The sequence below is a fragment of the Belonocnema kinseyi genome, chromosome 4 (genome assembly GCF_010883055.1).
Source record: "Belonocnema kinseyi isolate 2016_QV_RU_SX_M_011 chromosome 4, B_treatae_v1, whole genome shotgun sequence".
NCBI lineage: Eukaryota > Metazoa > Arthropoda > Insecta > Hymenoptera > Cynipidae > Belonocnema > Belonocnema kinseyi.
In genome coordinates, this window is record NC_046660.1 from 121,808,004 (window position 1) to 121,828,639 (window position 20,636).

At 31.3% G+C, this 20,636-nt stretch overlaps 1 protein-coding gene across 2 annotated transcripts in view; it reads left to right on the top strand.

Annotated features, from left to right (window-relative positions):
• Positions 1–10,642: 10,642 nt before the first annotated feature.
• The window catches only part of LOC117170588 (cleavage and polyadenylation specificity factor subunit 1), a 27,286-nt gene continuing 17,292 nt past the window's right edge, over positions 10,643–20,636 (top strand). For both annotated transcript variants that reach the window (XR_004466826.1, XM_033357444.1), the window contains exons 1-7: positions 10,643–10,811; positions 11,376–11,590; positions 11,870–12,174; positions 12,253–12,503; positions 12,636–12,817; positions 12,906–13,187; positions 13,270–13,443. Coding sequence is in view for 1 of the 2 variants with exons in the window: in XM_033357444.1 (XP_033213335.1) it covers positions 10,643–10,811; positions 11,376–11,590; positions 11,870–12,174; positions 12,253–12,503; positions 12,636–12,817; positions 12,906–13,187; positions 13,270–13,443 (1,578 nt within the window). In the remaining variant the exon portion in view is untranslated. The remainder of the gene's footprint in view (positions 10,812–11,375; positions 11,591–11,869; positions 12,175–12,252; positions 12,504–12,635; positions 12,818–12,905; positions 13,188–13,269; positions 13,444–20,636) is intronic.

The following is a 20,636-nucleotide window of genomic DNA, read 5'->3' on the forward strand; positions in this document are numbered from 1 at the left end:
GGTAAACTGAATTATGTCAGGTTGTGAAAAAATTCTTGAAATTCATGGGAGATTTTTAAATTTTTAAAAAGGATTTGAAAGATTTACAAGCAAAATTTTGCAATTTTGTCGTATTACTTAATTTTGGAAAAAATTTGAGTAAGTTTGAGATATATTCAAAAGTTTTGAAACGATTCAAAAATAAATAAAACTTATAAAGTTTTTTTCTAAATTTTGTAAAGTTTCACGAAAATGAAAGATATTTTTTCAGAAGATTTTAAAGCAAAATGTTTCAATATGGTAAGCTTACAAAATAAAAACAAACAAGAATCGGGTAAATTCAAGAAATATTTAGTAGAACTGAAAATAATTGTGAATTTTCTCAAGAGGATAAACAAATTTTCTTAAAATTGCTGGGAAAATTTAGAGGAGAGTAAGGTATTTTTTTTTAACTTTGGAAACATACAAATGTTAAAATATTTCAGCTTCGGTAAAAAGTCTAATTGATTGAAAATTATCACAGTTAAGAGTTGGTTATTTCATTGCAAAAAAAAATATTTAAGGATTTATCATATTCCTTGTTTGTCATATATAGATATAATAATTATATTTATTGTTGCAATATAAAAAAAATTAGCTCTTCATCACTACAGTTTAAAGTGTTTGAATATCCGGGACTAATACAAAATGACGAAAGAAGGAATAACTAAATAATAAATTAGCAAGATGAAAAAATTGCCGAATTATAAAATAAAAGAATTATTAAATTCTCATAAATATTTTTATTTCTGTAATTTAACTTTGATGACATTTAAAATTTCTGAAAATAATTAATAAATTATTAATTGATGATTCATTAAATTGTTCGCCTTATTTACAATTCTATTAATTACTTATAAATTAATAATCGAGTAACTATGTTGCAAAATTCTAAATTTTGGGAATTAAAACATTTGTCGGGAACTTAATAATTCGTTTATTTTAAAAGTTGGCTTGAAGTCGGTGAATTTTAGTGTTGGATATTTTGAAATTTGGGATTTTATTATTTGTTAATTAAAAAACTTGTAGTTATTTGAAATTTTATAATTCGATAATAATATATTTTTTTGGAATTTTTTTTTATTCATTTGTGTATTTGTTATTTATTTTTTTTATTATTCTTTATAATTTCTGAATATCTATGTAATTTTTAAAAATTTGAATTATGTCAATTTTGTCGCTTTTTCCTATATTACAAAAAATAATAAGTAAGTAAATAAGTCTCATTTACTATTTGACTCCACACTATGAAGAAAAAATGAGTTTAAAGTATTTTTCATATTTATTTTGTAATTTTTATGCAATTTTCCCATGGTACTGTATGGTTTTGTAGAACAAAGTTACTACTAGCGCCGCCGCATGGCCGTTTTCAATTCTCGTGACACATTGTTTTGTATTGCCAAAACCCGTAAATTTCCTATTAAAAGTGATTTGTTTGATAAAAATATGCCAAATTGAAAGTTTAAATTATAAGAACTTGTAGCGGAGTAAATTATTTGTTGTGTTCAAAGTTTTTCTAATTGATAGTGCAAAATAATGGGATTAAAATGTGTATCTCCGGGTTGTACGTCTGACTATACCAGCAATTCAGAGAAGTTTCATTTTTTTCTTGTGCCAAAAGATCCCAGAGAAATTAAACGGTGGCAACAGGCTATTCGCAGAGATGACAAAAAAAACAGTTTGTGAACAACACTTTTGGGAAAGTGACATAATTTGATAGGCAGAAGTTGAAGGGCCAGACGGAAGTGTATTGTCTACTGTATGTTAATTTCTTTTTACTTTTCTATTTTTATTTTGTTTAACTAAATGGTTTTTAACCATCTAAATAAATTATTGATAAAAAAAAGATTCCGTAGGAAAGATCACACATATTTATAACAACTTATATGTAGTTAAAAACTTGTTTAAAAAATATTTTAGAGGTATAAAAAAAAAACGTTTATACTGATGAAAAAAGTCATCTATAACAAAACTCGTGGAATTTTAAACTAAACAGAAGAATTTTCAACTAAAATGATGAATTTTTAACTAAAAAGATTAGAAAAAAAATTTTAGACAGAATATGAACTAGTTACATTTTTGTAAAGTGATTTAATTAAACATATCAATTTTACATTTTTAGTAAAAAGAAGTAACTTCCATCTTTACTGATGAATTTTCAACTAAAATGGTGAATCATCAACTGGAATAGTTAAATTTTAAACAAAAATATGAGTTTTTAACTGTAACATGAATCTTCAACTGAAACAGTTAAACTTTCAACAACAACAAAATATATTTTACTAAAATATTCAATTGTCAATCAAAACTTAAATAATTAAGTTTCAAGTTAACAAAATTAATGTTGTACCAAAAAAGACGAATTTTAAACTAAAAAGACCATTCTTCAACCAAAAATTGCACAATTAAATTCTCTGTAAAAATACGAATGTTCAACCAAAAAATAAATTTGAAATAAAAATGATGAAACTTCAATTTAAAAAAATAATTTTCGACAAACGAGTTTATTTTTCAACTAAGTAAATTTATGTGTATCCTGAAAGATGAATTTTTAACTAAAATTATGAATATTTCACTGGTAAAGATTTGAATTCTTCACCAAAAAGAAGAATTTTTAAATAAGAAGATTAACTTTCAAAGAAAAAACTCATTTCCTACCAAAAAAGTCGATTTTTTAACAACATGCGCGAATTGTTCACGAAATAAATAATTTTTTAATTTTAAAAAACGAATTTACATCCAAATTGTTGACTTTTGAACTAGAAAAGGTCCATTTTTCACCCGAAATAGTTAAATTTTATACGAGAATATTAACATTTTCAGATAAAAAATTGAATTTCGACAAACTAGTTACATTTTTAAAAAGAGATCAATTTTCAATTAAAATGATAAATCTCCCAACAAAATTAATTTTTAACAAAGAGTTCAGCTTCTAACCGCAAGTAGCTAAATTTTCTAAAAAAAAAAGGTAAATTCTTAACGAAAATTGTAAAAAAAATTTTATATTGTAATTTAGAAATATTTCCTTTTCGAAAGAATACTTTTACTCTAAAAACTACTCGAAGCACTTTATTTTTTCTAACTTCGGAAGAAGGGAACAGGGATTTTTTAAACTCCTTTTTCCTGAATCTCAGTTTTATTTTTTTTAATTCCCCTTCTATGTCAAAAATTCCCTGTGCCAAGGGAAATTTAATTTCTTTGCTGAAATTCCCTGTCCTATAATAAAAGCAATAACTATTTTCAGTGATATTCTCTGCAACTGTAGACAAAGTAAATTAACTATTTTTTAATTCAATTTCCGGTCATTTCGTGGTTTTTTCCCGTCTTTCCCAGTTTCCCGCTCAAGTCGCCAACCTGATTATAAACAAATTATATATAAATATAGATTTTTTAGACAGTGGGAATGTATAGGTAAATTGATAAAAGAGTATATTATGAGGCTAATGATTAATGATTAAACATTGTTATTACTATTATTAATATTAATCAAGTAATATTATCGATCAATTTTTGAAATTTGCAACAATTACAATTGTTTATAAAATTATTTAATTAATTACATTAGTGAAATAAACAATGGAAAAATATGAATAAAATTCAAACTGTTTTCAGAATACTCATCCATATATTCAATTTTCCTAATATTAAATTACATGTTTTGATGCATTTTTTGGCTAACTAGTTACAGCTGCTCTTATTGTTACTAAAAAGGATGTTATCCCCTTTATATTCATTTAAAGTATCAAGTTTTTAATGAATTTTTGTAATTTTGCTATACATAACAATGGAAAAACAGGCTTACCTGATCGGAGCACCATCTATTGGATTTATCTGAACTACGATACCCCTCCGGATGCTACAACACAACTATTCATGGACATAGGAAACAAGGGACTAGGCATGCCATTGTGGGGGTGATGCAATGAGGGGGGAGGTCCGCCACCTTTTGATGTCCGGCGACAAACATGGCAGCGCCCACATGTTTATATTTTCATGCACAGTTTGTTGGCAAAAATGCTCGTGCGCATAATCAAATGGCACATCGTAAGATGGCGCCCGGGCCACTCATGGAATTCTCCCCCCTCCCGTGGATTCAACCCCGCTCGCACAATTTAAGATAGCATTCCTAGTCCCGTGATTCCTATGGTCATGCAACTACTACATACACATACACGGGCGAAGTGACGCGGCACTCGAGGTTTTTTACGTAAATTACCTAAATGAAGTAATTTAGGTAGAAAATTGTCGAAAACCGGTCAATTACATAACAAATATGGCGGTTGTCTGTTTTGAACTTTTGAATTTCCTAACACGTAACATAACCTCCTTCAAACCTTAATTAATTTGATGATTCTAGATATTAAAGTAAGAAACGTTTAAAATGATGAGAAAAAAGATTTCCACGAGGATTCCAAATATCCCATGGAAAGCCTTAAGTTTTGAGAGAGTGAAAGCAAAATTTAACAATATAAACAAAAGTGTAGTTAAGTGCCTATTTTGCGATAAACTATTGACGAACAATGGTTATAAACGCCTTCTAAGTCAATTACATTATATCATTATTATACATTATATTTATTATAATACTTCAATTATATTTTAATCTACACTCAAAAGAATTGTTTATAAATCAGTATACGTTCAAATAACTTTCAAGATTATAATAAATTAATGACTTGTAGATGTATGTACTTCACGTAAAAAAATCATTTTTTATCACGAATTTAATAACAATAAAAAAGTATCTTTATAGCTATATTAAATTCAGTTGATTTTTCCGTGAATTACATTTTTTTCATTTTTAGAAAATTAAACTAAGAACGTTTAGATGTTGGACATGAATGAGAATTTAAATATAATTTCATTTTCGTTTTACCCCTATAGAATACTCGTAATTAATCAATTAATTTACATTAATGAAAGTTTATTTTGCCATACACCCAGGAAACAAAAATCCATTCACTTCTGTTTAATGATTTTCGAAGTCTTTTGAATTGCGTATCTGTCACTAGAATTCCAAAATTCCCGCCGATTTGTTTTTTTGTTTAAGGACTTTTAGTCGTTATAATTTTGTTGACTAACTTATATGCCGTAACAGACTAATAACTGAAATAGCAAAAAGAATCTAGTAGACAAAAAGACGGAAACCGATTCAGTATGACCTTGCTTGAAATGGTCATTGCAGTAGATGGCAGGTTCGAAGCTGCTTGAGAAGATGACAGATTCACATAGTCGCAAACCGATTCTGTATTAACTTTCTGAATCTGCAAATGACAGATACGCAATTCACAGAGTCGTCTTTTCAATGGATTCTTTTTTCCTGGGCAATTACTCTTTATTCATAAAATATTTCTAGATCATATCATTTGACTTTTAAACCACTAATTTAATTTCATTTAAATTTAATTTTTGTAAACAAATTAGATAAACAAATTTTAAATGCTGGCCCTTTCGCATAGAAAATTTTTTTGCACTGAAAATGTTTTAAGCTATTGGACGAATGACAGCTAGTCACAAAAATATTAGAAAAGTTAACAATAACCACTGTTATCAACAATTCTTGTGACAAAATATTTAAACTTAAGGTATTATTAAATTTAAATTTTCTTTGATGGCCAAGTCGGTGGGTTATTGTCAAAAGATTTTGTATTGAAAGAATCTTAGCACGCAGTGTTATGATTCATTTCCAATCTATTACGATTAAAAACCCGACTTTCTCCAAGTGAAACTGCCAACATTGGGAAATTTTTTATGTAAATTGTTTATAAACGTGTAAGTTGTTATATTCCACTAAATATGATCAAAGATACATTTTTTTAGGAATATCCGTGGCTATTGTAGCGATTAAAGAAAATAAAAATTTTGATAAAACCTTACATTTAAATATTTTGTCACGAGAATTATTTATAACAATAGTTATTGTTCACTTTTCAAATATTTTTGTGACTAGCAGTTATTCGTCCAACAGCTTAAAACATTTCCAGTGTAAACAAATTTTCTATGCGAAAAGAGCAAAATTTTGAATTTGTTCATCTAATGTGTTTATAACAATTTAAGTTGTTATATTTTATCAAATATCATTAAATATTCATTGTTTTAAGGAATACCTGTAGTCTTTCTGGCGCTTGAAGGAAATAATCATTTTTTAAATCTCAAATTCTAATATTTTGCCACAAAAATTGTTTATAACAATACTTATTATAAAATTTTAAATTATTTTTGTTATTAAATGTCATTGCTACATCAATGCAAAGCACTTTCAGCAACAAAATAATTTTACCAATAATAAGACTATTCTTTAATTTGTTTATCAAATTTGTTTACCACAAATAAATGGAATAATAAACAAATTATTTGTATTTTATGAGTTCCTAAACATTAATTTAAGACAATATAAAGCTTCTCTGATCACTTATCAAAGCGTAACAAATTGTTATGAACAAAACTTCAGTTTTTCCATACTTTCAGTACAAAAATGATCAATAAACAAACAGAGAAGACAAAAGTTCGGAGCGATTGGCTGAACGAAAAAAGTGAATTTAAATATATACACTAAATATATACATCATATGAAATAATGCTAAATCCATTTTCTCATTTATTAGTATTTTTATTGACTTTTTACCAAGTTATTCCCTCAAAAATTTTAATTACAATTACTATTACTTTAAAAAAATATTTTCTTCAAAACTTAAAATTGTTAAGATTTTAAAGGTATAAATATTCTTTACTATGCAACTTAAGATGTAGTCTTGCATATTTTAATTATTATTATATTTATATTTGCGATACATCATATATTTTTTATTAATTCTTCTGATCATGTATATGTTTTAGATATTTTCGTCATTGAGGTCTTTAATATTATTAATTTTTTCATTAGCTACATTAATAATTTTAACAAAAAATATTTTTTTTTACTTCAACAAATAATAAAATCAATATTATGAGCAAAGTAAATCACAAAAATATAAATTTCGAACTGCTTTCAAAATGTATCTCAAAATTAAATTATATTCATATTAAACTATACATATTTTCATTACTTTTTCTTTTTTTAAATAATTAATAGTAGTTGCTCTTATTTTTTCATATCTTTTTTTTTGTTTATTTGCAAATAACATCAAGTTTTTAATTATTTTTACCTTTTCTCAATGCAATTCAATGAAAAAGACGGACCTACTTTTTGTGGTGCCATCTGTTGGATCAGTTTAACCGACAATTCCTCTCCGGATCGTAAGAAAACAGAAAAGTGAGGGCGATGCATGGGGTTGGATCAGACAAATCACAGCCATCGAAATATTTGCAAGTTCTTCATCGACGTAATTTCAATTAATTTGCATAATGTAGGAAACTTCGGACGTTAATTACCTGGTAAATTACTGTAAAAATCCACGTAAATTACCTGGAGTAAATTACGTACCTAACCCAGTGCATTAGTCCTAACCAGGCGGTGGTCACTCAATGCTATAGATGTGTCGCAACACAGTCGACGTTGGAGCCATCTACCGTATACTCATATCCTTAAGATAAGATAAGAGATGACCATTCAGATAATCGCAATAATACCCAGATACTTTTCAGATAATAGACTTGATAACTAAATAAATTGCAGAAAACAATATAAAAACAAGTAGAAATACATAATAAATTGTCAGAATAATTATTTATGCATTTCTAGTTGTTTTTGGACTGTTTTCTATATGAAAATGTGTTTTTATGAAGGAAGAAGATTGTGAAATTATTTGTGAAGTATGCTGCCGGTGAAAACAACAGCAACGAATAGTTACTGTGATTACTGTTGACCATTTTGGAAATTTTGAACTTAGATTAGCGGAGTGAGGTGCGTGGAGCGCAATCGCTGCGCCATCTGACGTATACTCCTAACGGGACCAAAGTGTTTTCGGACCATCAACATATCGAAATGGACCGGTAATGCTGTGGGGAGAACGGTAATAGGCTCTAAAGAGAGAAAAAACATATGAGACGTAGACCTATCTTTTTGTAGATAAATCTGATTGGTCGAGAATATTTTCGTTGGGTGAAGTTTGGTACAGCACAGGACCGTGCTTTGTGTCGCGAGTGCCCCGATAATATGACGTTCATCGCACTTTTCAGAATTGATTTAGTTATAATTTATTTAATTATAATTTATTGTAAATAAATCTGAAAAATGGTGGCAGCCTGTGTAGCTTGAGGGCGTTGTCAAGATGTTTATTTGGGGATATGTTTTCATACGTAAGTAAAGTTATTGAATATAGTAAAATGAAAAATGTTACAACCCTACCGAAAGAAATCTCTGAGTTTTCTTTAGCGAAATAGCTTGGCCCATTTGAGCCTATAAACAAAGTCGATTTGAAACAAAATAGTCTCGGAGATAGTTTTAGAGATTTGGGCCCTTTTCAAGATCCTTTTAGTGGTCGTTTTAAGAGTGATGCGACGGTAATATAATGTTCCTTTTGTATTCGTCACGTACCGGGCGGGCAGAGTTATTTACAGTAGTTGGTCGTGGCTAATCCGCTCTCCCTTTTTAAATTTCTCTTCAAATTATTAACACTTTTTTTAATTGATGAATGTTCTCAATATACTTATTTATAATTATAACTTATATACTGATATACAATTTTCTAGTTGAATGAAAAAATATTGTCTTTCTTGGCCATTTTAAGCATTAAAAAAAAAAGTTATCTGAAGTCATCGAAACCCGTAGATTCCGAATTATTATGTTTTAGGCTGTTAACTATGAAATTAAAAAAATCTACTTCTAAATTTTAATCCTAAAGCTTAACAAAGGACCCTTGAGTGTCGGCTACTCTATTGAGATAGCCTCTCTGCTTGTAATTTATGATCGTATTTCCATTTCAATTTCGGAAAGGACATTTTAAAGTCTTGAAAACGTTTAAAAGAACTACCTGGACCTTTGAATATATCTACCTGAATGCCTGCGGAGAATTTCTCTGAGCTTCTTTGACCTAAAGAATTTTTAGTATATACTCAAAGATTTTTTTCGGTGGGGAACAAAAACAAAACCTCAAAATATGAAGTTTTGTACCCATGAAATACAAATGGTTATTTTTAATGTTATAGAAATATTGTTCAAATTTTTGATAGTTTTTACATTATTTTTGAACTCACAAAACGATTATTATTGTAGCATTTTCAATCCAATTTCAAGAAGAATTGAAGGTTACCAAGTTTTAAAAAAAATCTATCTGAAAGAGGTTATTTTACACGAATGTTCTTTAAAATTCAATTTATTACAACTACAATTTTCTAATGTATTGTTTATCTTTTTTTTAATTAACCGTCCAGAATATTTAGGTAATACCCGGGGCTACCAATTCACTTGACGGAGTCCTGAAACTGATAAAGGCAGGTCTACGTCTCATATGTTTTCTCTCTCTCTAGAGCCCATTTCAGTTCTCCCCAAAGCGTTACCGGTTCATTTCTATATGTCGATGGTTCAGACCATGATCTAAGAATACACGGTCTAGCCACGCGCAACTAAAAAAAAGTTAACCAATAAGGAGCAACTCCACCACTTTTAACCATATTGGATAAGTGAGCGCGCGAGAATGAAGTATATTTGAAAGGAAGTAAATGCAATAAATGAAGATTGTAAGTAAATGATAAAGAAATTATAGAGTTTATAAATAAATTAAATTATTTTAAAAATAATGAAATTTTTGAGATGCGTGATCTAAAGTATAAACAAATATATAACATCTAACTTGTAATATAGAAGAAATACTTAGAAATATGGATAACATAACCTCTCAAGGCACCTGAGGAATTGTACCTTTTAACGCGAATGAAATGAAGTATCATCCACCTAAGGAGAAAAACGAGTATTGTTTTCGGGCTGAAAACAGAAATAAAATAATGCAAAATATCGATATCATATCCTGTATTATGATAATATCCGTTTTTATATTTCGTATATACATAAGCACTAAATGAGAACAAGAGAACCCTCTCAGGGTACTCAAAGTTACATGTTTAGATCATTCATATGAAATAATGATTTCAATGATATTTTCAATAGAAACACCACTACAATTTTCACAAGGTAATCTTAACACGACGCGCTTTCACAAACGGATAGCGTCAGCAGTGTCCACTTCTTGCACCTTATTTGAATATTGAGAACTTTCACAGGTATTGATATTGATTTACAATGTAGCCATAATTCATGATTTCAAATCTTTAGAGTGAAGACCGAGACGCTAACGGTGCTATGGTAACCAAGATGACCAAAAGTGGTGGAGTGCAAATGTAGACGAAATTGGGGGAGCTGATGGCTAGACCGTGTATTCTTAGATCATGGTTCAGACACTCTCGTCATTGTGAGTGACCACCGCCTGGTCATAACGTTGATGCCTGATGCACTGTTGTGTGAAGCATTTAGAGTTTTTCATCGTATTATAGTATATTTATATATAAATTAAAAAGTCAATTTTAGTTTGTAAAATATCTGCATGAAATAGTTAAGGTTCTATTGCAGAAAGATCCTTTTTCTGGTTTCAAATATGCTTCAAAGCTGATTTCGCTTGGAAAGCTGCGCTTGATTCTAACCTATAAAAAGCAAGTGTTGAGTGCGTGAGTTTTATTTTCGTAGAATAAAATGTATTCTATTTGCAAAAGTACGCATCCGGCTACCGGCGTGGAACACTCCATAACGTGTTATTTTTTTAATCGTTCGGAAAAATGTCTCGTCGTTGCAGGGGCAAATATCATTCGGGTATTTCGCTTAATACCTGACATTGACAGTACAAAGAGGGAAAAATATACAGGTATGTATCACACATCCAAAAAATTAAATTTTTCTCTTTGGTATGCCAGATTACCATGAGGGCGCAGTCCCATGAATATAGATTAGTAGAATAGTGGAAAGATTTGACCATTGATGTGATTTTTAGAGCTTGTGCAATAACTTCATTGGTCAAAACTATTTGACTATTCTACTAATCTGTTTCCATGTCCTATATGGGACTGCGCCCTGATACAGATAATAACATTAGAACATCTAAAGTAGATTTGGAGAAGTTAAAATGACTAGGTACATCAAATGAGCGTCTTAGATTTTTTAATAATTCATTGTTACTTAAAATTGCATAAAAATGTAGGTACATTAAAGGGGGTTGTAAAAAAAACTTGGAATCTAACATCCTAAGCTTGTTACAAATTATCATTTTAATGCTCAACGAATAGGGACCGTACATAAATTACGTGACAGTTCAAATGATGGCACGGCCCTTAATAGTTTGTTGTATAATGATTTAATACTGAATCTAATTTTAAGTATTTACTAATATGTAGTTTTATAGTTCAGAAAATGTAATAATTTAAAATTGCAGAAGCTCGCCCTCCGAAAATGAAACTAGAATGCTTAGCACAGTATACACTACATGGAAATGTAATGTCGATGCAAGCTGTTCGTCTTGTAGGATCTCAAAGAGATTCACTTCTCTTAAGTTTTCGTGATGCGAAACTGTCGGTTCTGGAGTACGATATAGAAACGCACGGTCTTCGTACAGTATCTTTGCATTATTTCGAAGAAGAAGAAATGCGAGTAAGTCAAAATGATTGTTTTCGGGTTTGCGATTGAGTGGGGGCTGATACTAGGACCTATACTGAATCTATTGACACTATACTCATGTTCCAAAAGCAGCCAGATGTGGGTATGTTTAATGTTAGATGAAAAAGAATAACTCATGCGCATATGGCACTCAAAAACTTTTAAGGCGTTTTCTCGAAGTGGACGCCCATATATTAGTTTGAATTTAAATTTTCATTTCCTTCCGACAATTAAAAATTTTTATTCTCAATAAAAGTTTATCTGATATTATAGGATGGGTGGACAAATCATCATCACGTACCTATAGTAAGAGTAGACCCAGAAGGCAGATGCGCTGTTATGTTGATTTATGGCCGAAAATTAGTCGTCTTACCTTTTCGTAAAGATCCCACTTTAGATGATGGCGACTTTATTGAAAATGCAAAGATATCAAGTAAAGCGCCAATATTGGCATCTTACATGGTATTTCTCAAGAATTTAGAGGAAAAGATCGATAATATCATCGATTTACAATTTTTATATGGATATTACGAACCTACACTGTTAATACTGTACGAACCAGTACGGACATTCTCAGGGTTAGTAAACAACGTTTATTGTTGTATAATAATTATAGTTTGATGAAAGATTATATGTTATTTGTTCAAAAAATGTAGACGTATAGCCGTAAGACAAGATACCTGCGCGATGGTTGCAATATCCTTGAATATTCAACAAAAAGTGCATCCAATTATCTGGTCTGTATCGAATTTACCCTTCGATTGTTACCAGGCAGTACCAGTAAAAAAACCTCTAGGAGGGACATTAATTATATCAGTAAATTCTTTGATATATCTCAATCAAAGCATACCACCCTATGGTGTATCCTTGAATAGTTTAGCAGAAACAAGTACAAATTTTCCTCTTAGTGAGTATTCAAAAATATTTATACTTTTGTACTGTTCTTATCTTATTATCTTCTCACGCACTTATAAATTTGCGAAAATAATTTATGAATTATCCGTCTTATTATTCATTGATATTTATTTTATCTCCGCAGAACCTCAAGAAGGAGTAAAAATAAGCTTAGAAGGTGCACAGGTTGCATTTATTTCAGCAGATCGTTTAGTAATGTCTCTGAAAAGTGGAGAATTGTACGTTTTGTCACTTTTCGCGGACAGCATGCGGGCTGTACGTGGCTTTCATTTTGACAAAGCGGCAGCTAGTGTTTTAACTTCATGCGTATGTCAAATTGAATTTATTTATGATACACTACTTATCAAGTAATATTGGATATAATTTCTAATGCAAAACTTGTGTCGCACAACAGGTTTGCTTGTGCGAGGAAAGCTATCTATTCCTTGGCTCACGTCTCGGAAATTCTTTATTATTAAGATTCACTGAAAAAGAAAATGAAAGTACACAAAGTAATCGCGATTCAGATTTGTTCTTTAATGATAGCACTGGAGAAACTCCTGCGAAAAAAGTGAAACAAGATTTTTTGGGAGATTGGATGGCTTCAGACGTTTTGGACATTAAAGATCCCGAAGAACTTGAAGTCTACGGAAATGAAACTCAGACATCTATTCAAATTACATCTTACAGTTTTGAAGTAAGTTCATGTTTTTTAATGACAAATTATGCACAATATTTTGTAATGGAAGAGTATTTAATTTTCAATTTTATTTATTCAGGTTTGTGACAGTTTGTTGAACATAGGACCTTGTGGTAATATTTCCATGGGAGAACCTGCTTTTTTATCCGAAGAATTTTCGCAGGCGCACGATCCTGATGTGGAATTAGTGACTACTTCTGGTTATGGAAAAAATGGCGCTCTATGCGTTTTGCAAAGATCCATTCGTCCTCAGGTAACGGATAATAAGTATCTTTTATGGTGCATTGATAAGAATATTAATTGAGCCCACGGATTATATAACCGCTTATAGAATTTGTCGCCCGAGAGTGGGGATGGCGCTGACTGCTTGTGTTCGGGCAGTCGCCGTGGTTGGTATAGAGTATTCTCACTTGTGGCGTCACGCACTTCGACCGACCATTAAGGGAATAACATTGCTCGTATGACCCTATGGTTTGCATGTGTTGCTGGAGTTTTTAAAAATTGCTTTTGTTTTTTCAAAATGCAGAGTGAAAATTTGGCATGTGTGTGTGTGTGTGTATATGGATTATAGTGAAAATGTGAGTTCAGTGTCACTATAGTGGATATTGTGTCATATTTTATTCAATCTCAGTTTTCATACCGTAAAATAATTAAATTCATAGAAAACCTTCGAAGCTTATAAATTTTATGAAGCTGGTTTTTGTGGTGAAAGTAAGTGCCAGCAGTTCCATGGTGCTTTTCTTCTTCTGAGTGAGATTCGTGTAACAATACAGTATTTTTAGTTTTCAGTTATAACTTATTATTTTCTATGAGTATGAACATGAACGTTAAGTAATATTATTGTGAAGCATGGCATTCCTTTCAAATTACGTTATCAAATTAAATTGTTGATGTAAAATGAGATGTCATTTTATTGAGGCTTGGAGCAGTCTGGCAAGAGCAATTTGCTCGCAGAATAAAAAACTCAATTGATATCATTAAATCCTTCTAAGATTGCATTCTTCTATCTCACATTAATGTAAATAAGTGGTATTTTTACGAAAATCGATACAAAATTATGTTTTTCTATGAATAAATTGAGAAAATATACGCCACAAAAAACTTTAAGGAAGTTTAAGATTGTTCTTAATAAGAAAAAGCTACTTATTGTTTGAAATGCATGGAAAATTTATGAAATTTTCAAAGCCATCCTCAAAAACTAGTTGTAAAATTGTTCATGGAAAACAATAGAAACTGCTTCATTCTACTTCTTTTTAGTAGATTTTTTACCAATCAAAAAATACTTCTTTCCATGTCAATCATTCTCAGGGTATAAATGGCACGAATCTGAAGTCGTGGCTTATTTTGAATACTAATGGATCAATTGAAGGTACTCATTGTACTAACTTTAATTATAACCACTTCTGTTTGGCTTGAAAATGTATATTTTTTAGTTGAAAATGTGTCCTTGGTAGAAAATTAATCTTCTTGATCAGGGAAAATGAATCATTTGTCAGGATAAGGTAAAGATTTTTGAAATTAGTATTTTTTAGCTTCTTTTGTATTAAGAAAAATCTAGAACTTCCGTAGTTTTTTTTTAGAAATTTTGTATAGATTTTTGTAAAAAATACCACTAATTTACATTAAAGTGAGAAATACGAATGTAATATTACGACTATTTAATGATTACAATTAAACTTTTTCATTCTGCGAGCAGATTTCCCTTGCTAGAGACTGCTCCACACCTAAATAAAATGTCATCGCATTTTACATGAGCAATGTAATTTGGTAACGTAATTTATAGAGGAATGCCATGCTTTACAGGAATATTACTTAACCTTCAGGTTCATACTCATAGAAAATAATAAGTTATAACTAGAAATACTAACTTTAAACTAAAAGCATTGCACTGTTACACTAACCTCACTCATAAGCAGAAAAGTGCCATTGAACTGCTTGCACTTACTTTCACCGCAAAGACCAGCTTCATAAAATTTATAAGCTTCCAAACTTTTCTATCCTTTTACTTTTTTTTGCGGTATAAAAACTGTAAGATTTAATCAAATGTGACACTACATCCACTATAGTGACCGAGGGCACTGAACTCACATTTTTACTAAAATCTATATCTGTAAGAGCATAGGGATCAAAGTTTTTTTTCCATTTCTGGGACATATCGGATCTTGACATCTCCCTACATTTCTGCCAAATATTCACTCTGCATTAAAAAAAATTTTTAACACTTCAGCAACACATGCAAACTATAGGTGCATAGGGCAATGTTATTCCTTCAGTGGTCTGGCCATTTAAAATTTTTATGGAATAATGAGATTGCTCTATGAGGTTCATAATGCAAAACTAATCGTAGGTGGCAGCACCTAGATGAGTACTGGACCCTCTGCCATTGGGATACGAATTTCAATCAAATAAATTTTGTGAATAAGCATAAAGGGCCATTTATACCTTTTAAACGTCGCAAAGTGCATTTTTCAAACTATTTAAACAATATCTATCAAATGGCATTCGTAAAATGTTCGTAAGTCCATTCTGTCCGTCACATGTAAAGTGAGGTTAGGATTACCATAGTTCACTATATATTTTGACCTGTAAAAGTTCATATCAAGGTCATTTATTTAAAAAGCGCTTAGAAGCTTTTTTTAATTTACTGGTTTTTTTGAGATATCAACGTTGAAGGTGCCTTCAACAAGTACAAGATAAGTTGCACAAATTTCGACGACCATGACTAACTTGACCTTCAAGTGTATTTTCAAGGTTTATAAAGGTCTACGTCATATTTTAAATGAAAAAGTTCAAAAATGGGAGAACTTTGTCCATACTTTTTTTAACGCTAAAAGCGTTACGCGGAAACAAGGACTTGGATGTAGTATTTCTATTTCCTTCGGGGCGCTTCATTATCGTGAGTCTCTTTACCTCTCATATATGCGGTGCTTTATTGTCGTGAGTCCCCTTGCCTCCTACTATTTTTGTTGTTGTTTCAATTACCCATGGAGTAACTGTTCGAAGTTGCCTCCGTTGGCTTGAAGACAGAAATGCAAACGTCTTTAAAAGTTGTCTACAGTTCGAAGTAAAGTTTGTCTAGGGATGGCCGCGCAAGCTCTACGAATTCGAACCATCAGATCTTCTCTGATCACTATAAGGAAGCACCCCAAAGAAAACAGAACTTACTACGTCCACCTCGTTGTTTTCGAGTAACGTTAAAAGTAAGGGGAAGGTGCTACCATCTTTTGCATTTTTTTATTACAAAAAATGAGGTAGACCTTCATAAAACTTGAAAATGCACTTGAAGGTCAAGTTAGTTAAGGTCGTCGAAATTTGTGCAACTTATCTTGTACTTGTTAATTGTTCCTTCAACGTTGATATTGCTAAAAAAAGTGAATGAAAGAGAAAGCTTCTAAGCGCATTTTAAATAATTGACGTTGATATGATCTTCTACAGGTCAAAATAAAACACAGGTCACAATAAAACTCATACGAAAAAGAAGCACGAGTTCACGGAAAGACAGATTTAAGATCTTTATAAATATGGAAATGTTTCTAGAGTTTGTTAGATCCGTGTATTCACACTACAGAATCCACTAAATTCCTTTTCAGGGCAACCAAATTTTTTAACGAGGAAATCATTCTGTTCATACAAACTAATTTTATTTCTCACAGCTCTCACTGAATATATATTTAATTGAATTATCATTCATAGTAAATAAAAAATTATTATTTCAAAAAATTATATAAGTTATAAATAATTTCAAATAATACACAAATATGATAACTGTAATTAATGGTAAAACACGAAATATATATAATATTATAGTTTATGAAACGGTAAATTCTCAAACTTATCATAAAAAATCGTATTAATGAAGGTAGTCTTATAATTTGGTTGAGACTTCATCCTTTTCAGATAAAAATCTTATTATTTGTTTGGAAATTTATTGTTTTAGTTCAAAATTTAATTTGGGTTGACCCAAAAATATAAATTTTGGAATTTTAGGCCCGCGCTGACGCCACATTGTTCTCGTAGAAACAAATTAATACATATTTTTTTATTTTGAAATAAAATGATTTTCAGTCCGTCGTATGGAATTTTTCTGTCTTATGAAGTTCAACACATAAACCATATAATTTTGTTTACGCCTTCAATTTTCTTTTTTTCAGTTATTTTATTTACCCTCTTATAACCTGTTTCTCTTCTTAATAAATGTGCATTTTGTCAAATTTTAATACTTCAATAAATTTATAACAATTTTTGAGAAATTTCGGAAGTTGCATAAAATTGCAATACAGGGTTTGTCCGGAAAGTAATAGGACTGAGTCGATTTAGAAAAATTTATTGAGCCATTCGTTACAATTCTTTAAAAACTTTCAAAATAGACTTCTTCTGCGTCGATGCAGCGCTGCCAGCGCGATTTCCAAGCATTGAAGGCGCCACGGAAGCCATTCTCCGGAATAGCTTTGAGAGCCGCGGTGCATGCTGCTTGGATCCCCTCTGTCGTCTCAAAATGTTTGCCTTTCATCGGCTTTTTCAGGCGAGGAAACAAAAAAAAGTCTGGGGGGGGGGGAGGCCACATCTGGGCTGTAGGGCGGCTGCGGAAGCGTTCGGATGCCGGCCTTGGTCTTCCAGTCGGCTGCGATGTCTTGTCGGACCCGATTGACCCTTCGTTTGAGTCTCTCGAGCACCTGTCACGTATAGGTAATACTCGGTCGACAGTCTGAGTTCAAAACTTTGCGCACACGAGTCACATTGTCGGTGTTTGTCGAAATCGAAGGTCTTCAAGCACGGTCTTCATCGGCGACCTTTTCCCGGCCCTCCAAAAAGGCCTAGTGCCACCGAAACACACCACTTCTTGCTAAAGCAACATCTGGGTAAGCCTGCTTGATCATATCAATCGTCTCTGTCCCAGATTTACCGAGTTTCACACAGAATTTAATCGCGTACCTCTGCTCTAACGAACGCTGCATTTTCGGCTTGCACCACTCACAGAAACACGTCGCGTGAAAATGCCTGTCCTGACTATCCAAGTGCTCGGAGACAACTGATCAGCCGCTCGTTCGTTAGCTAGGAACGCCCTCTACCAAATCCAGTCGGTGTGCGCACGCTCCGAAGTACAGTCGCGACGGAAGAAAATCAGTCCTATTACTTTCCGGACAAACCCTGTATTTGTAGACTAGGGTGGCCCAAAAAATCACATTTGAGAAATTTTAACGGGCTTGTTGGCCAAATCGTTCTCGCAGGCAAATAAATGTATGCCTATTTTTTTATTTTCAAAACAAAATATTTTTAGAACTCGCTCTGAGACTTCAAAGTTTCCTGATTTGAAGTAAAGAAATCCTTACAACAGCTACAGGTTTAACCAAGAGTGCAGCTATAGATTTATTAACTTATTATTACTCGACCATTCACTTCATTGTCAGTCACCGCAGCTTGGGATGGCAGCAAATATGATGTACAATGAGCGGACCGACCGAGGGTTAACTTTTTTTGCAGCCGTCCACCTGCAGTCCCTTCAGCCGGTGTTCAACTTAAATGCGTCATTTTTCATCCGATTTTCTTACGCTTTACTCAATTTAAATTATACTTTTAATCATTTTTTTTTAGAAATCTATTCTCAATAGCCTAAAGAATTTCTCTTCAAAAAGTCAAGTTACACAAGTATTTCTGAGGGTCACAATGAGCCTCCAAAAACTGCCATTTTATGCCATTTTTTATATGCTTAAAACTTTTGCATAAAATTTCTGAGATATAAAATGGCGATAAATGCAATGTTCATTGATAAGTGAACAAGTATATTAAATATCAAATAAATTGGCTTATAATTTCCTGTCCAAAATCGAAGAAATAAAAATTGGAAAGATTTTGAATGTTAAACTCCATAAGATATAAAAATGGTCAGAGCGAGTTCTAAAAATATTTTTTTTCGAAAATAAAAAAATAGGCATACATTTATTTGCCTACTAGAACGATTTGGCCAACAAGCCCGTTAAAATTTCTAAAATGTGATTTTTTGGGCTACCCTATTGTAGACTCATAACAGGACTTAGATATAATTGTTTAACTTTACATTTCCCAGAATAATTTTTGAGGATATTGAGGAATGATTCATGAAAAAAAAATTTCATTATTTTTTAATTTATAGTTTTGAAGCAATCACAAAAATGAGTGAAAATGACAAATTTGAAACTAACAGCAGATTTTTGCTGAACCTGAAGAAGTTATGGCAGCTCAGAACTAAAAGTGGCTTATATTGTTGGAGGCTTAGGACTTCAGGTGCAGGCTCGGCATTTCACATACACTTACTGTAGATCGGAAAACAATAACACCGGGGACACAACATTCCCATTCTTTTCGGAGTATAGGATCACTGGGCGCTTCGAACATAGATCTTTTTCCTTTACATTTATTACTGTTTCCTACGAACTTCGGCACCGAACACCAAAACGGCATTTTTCCACAGATTTCAGATCTGCAGTGGACTGCATAAATATTCTCTTGGGTCAATGTCACTTCGTCTTTAAGACTAAAAAACGTGTTTACATTTTCAAATGTTTCTCCTCTCGACTAGTGCGCCATGTCGCGTGCTGGCAGGATCGCCAAACTTTTCGGCTTACGTAAAGGAACATCCCCACCACGAGAGCCCCCGGACCTTTGCAATCGACCGTGGCCTGAAGTTAGTTTAAGGACAAAAATAATGTTGCAAAGTGTAATTTTTAAATAAATTTTTTAAAAATGTTTTCACCAAAACAGACTTTTTTTAAAATTAGTTCAACTTTTAATCAAGTAATTGAATTTTTAACAAAAAAAAATGTAAATTCTTAACAAAAAATAGAATAGTTGATATTTTAATCTAAACATATTTTAATGTTAAACAAAGTAGTTGACTCCTCAATAAAAAATATGAATTTTTAACTAAAAATCTTAGATTTCTACATAAAAAGACGTAGTTTCAACAGATATTTACATTTTAAACCTAAGAAATGAATATTCAACAAAGCAGTTTTGGTCTTAATCTAGAAGATGAATTTTCGACCAAAAAGATAAACTTTTAATAAAACATACAGTAGTTGATATTAGAACTAAAAAATATTTTAATTTTGAATAAAAAATGGTTCAATTCTTCCAAACAGGTGTATTTACAGCAAAGCGTTTGGATCGACGAAAAAAGATTACAATTTTAATTTTAAAAGAGATGAATTTTCAAACCAAAAAGATGAAATTTCAACATTATTCTTGTATTTTCAATTAAAAAATATTTTTCAGTCATTAAAACAAAATTGCGGATAAATGATGATTTGAAGGGGAAATAATTTATAATACAAAATAAAAATGTACTAATTACAATACCTGTGTGACGAAAAGGGGGAGGGTCGGTAAGGCCGGTTTTTGGCCTAATTTATTTTTGGACCAAAAAATCTGAAAAAATCATGGTAGTATCTTATAAGTATCCCAAGTCGA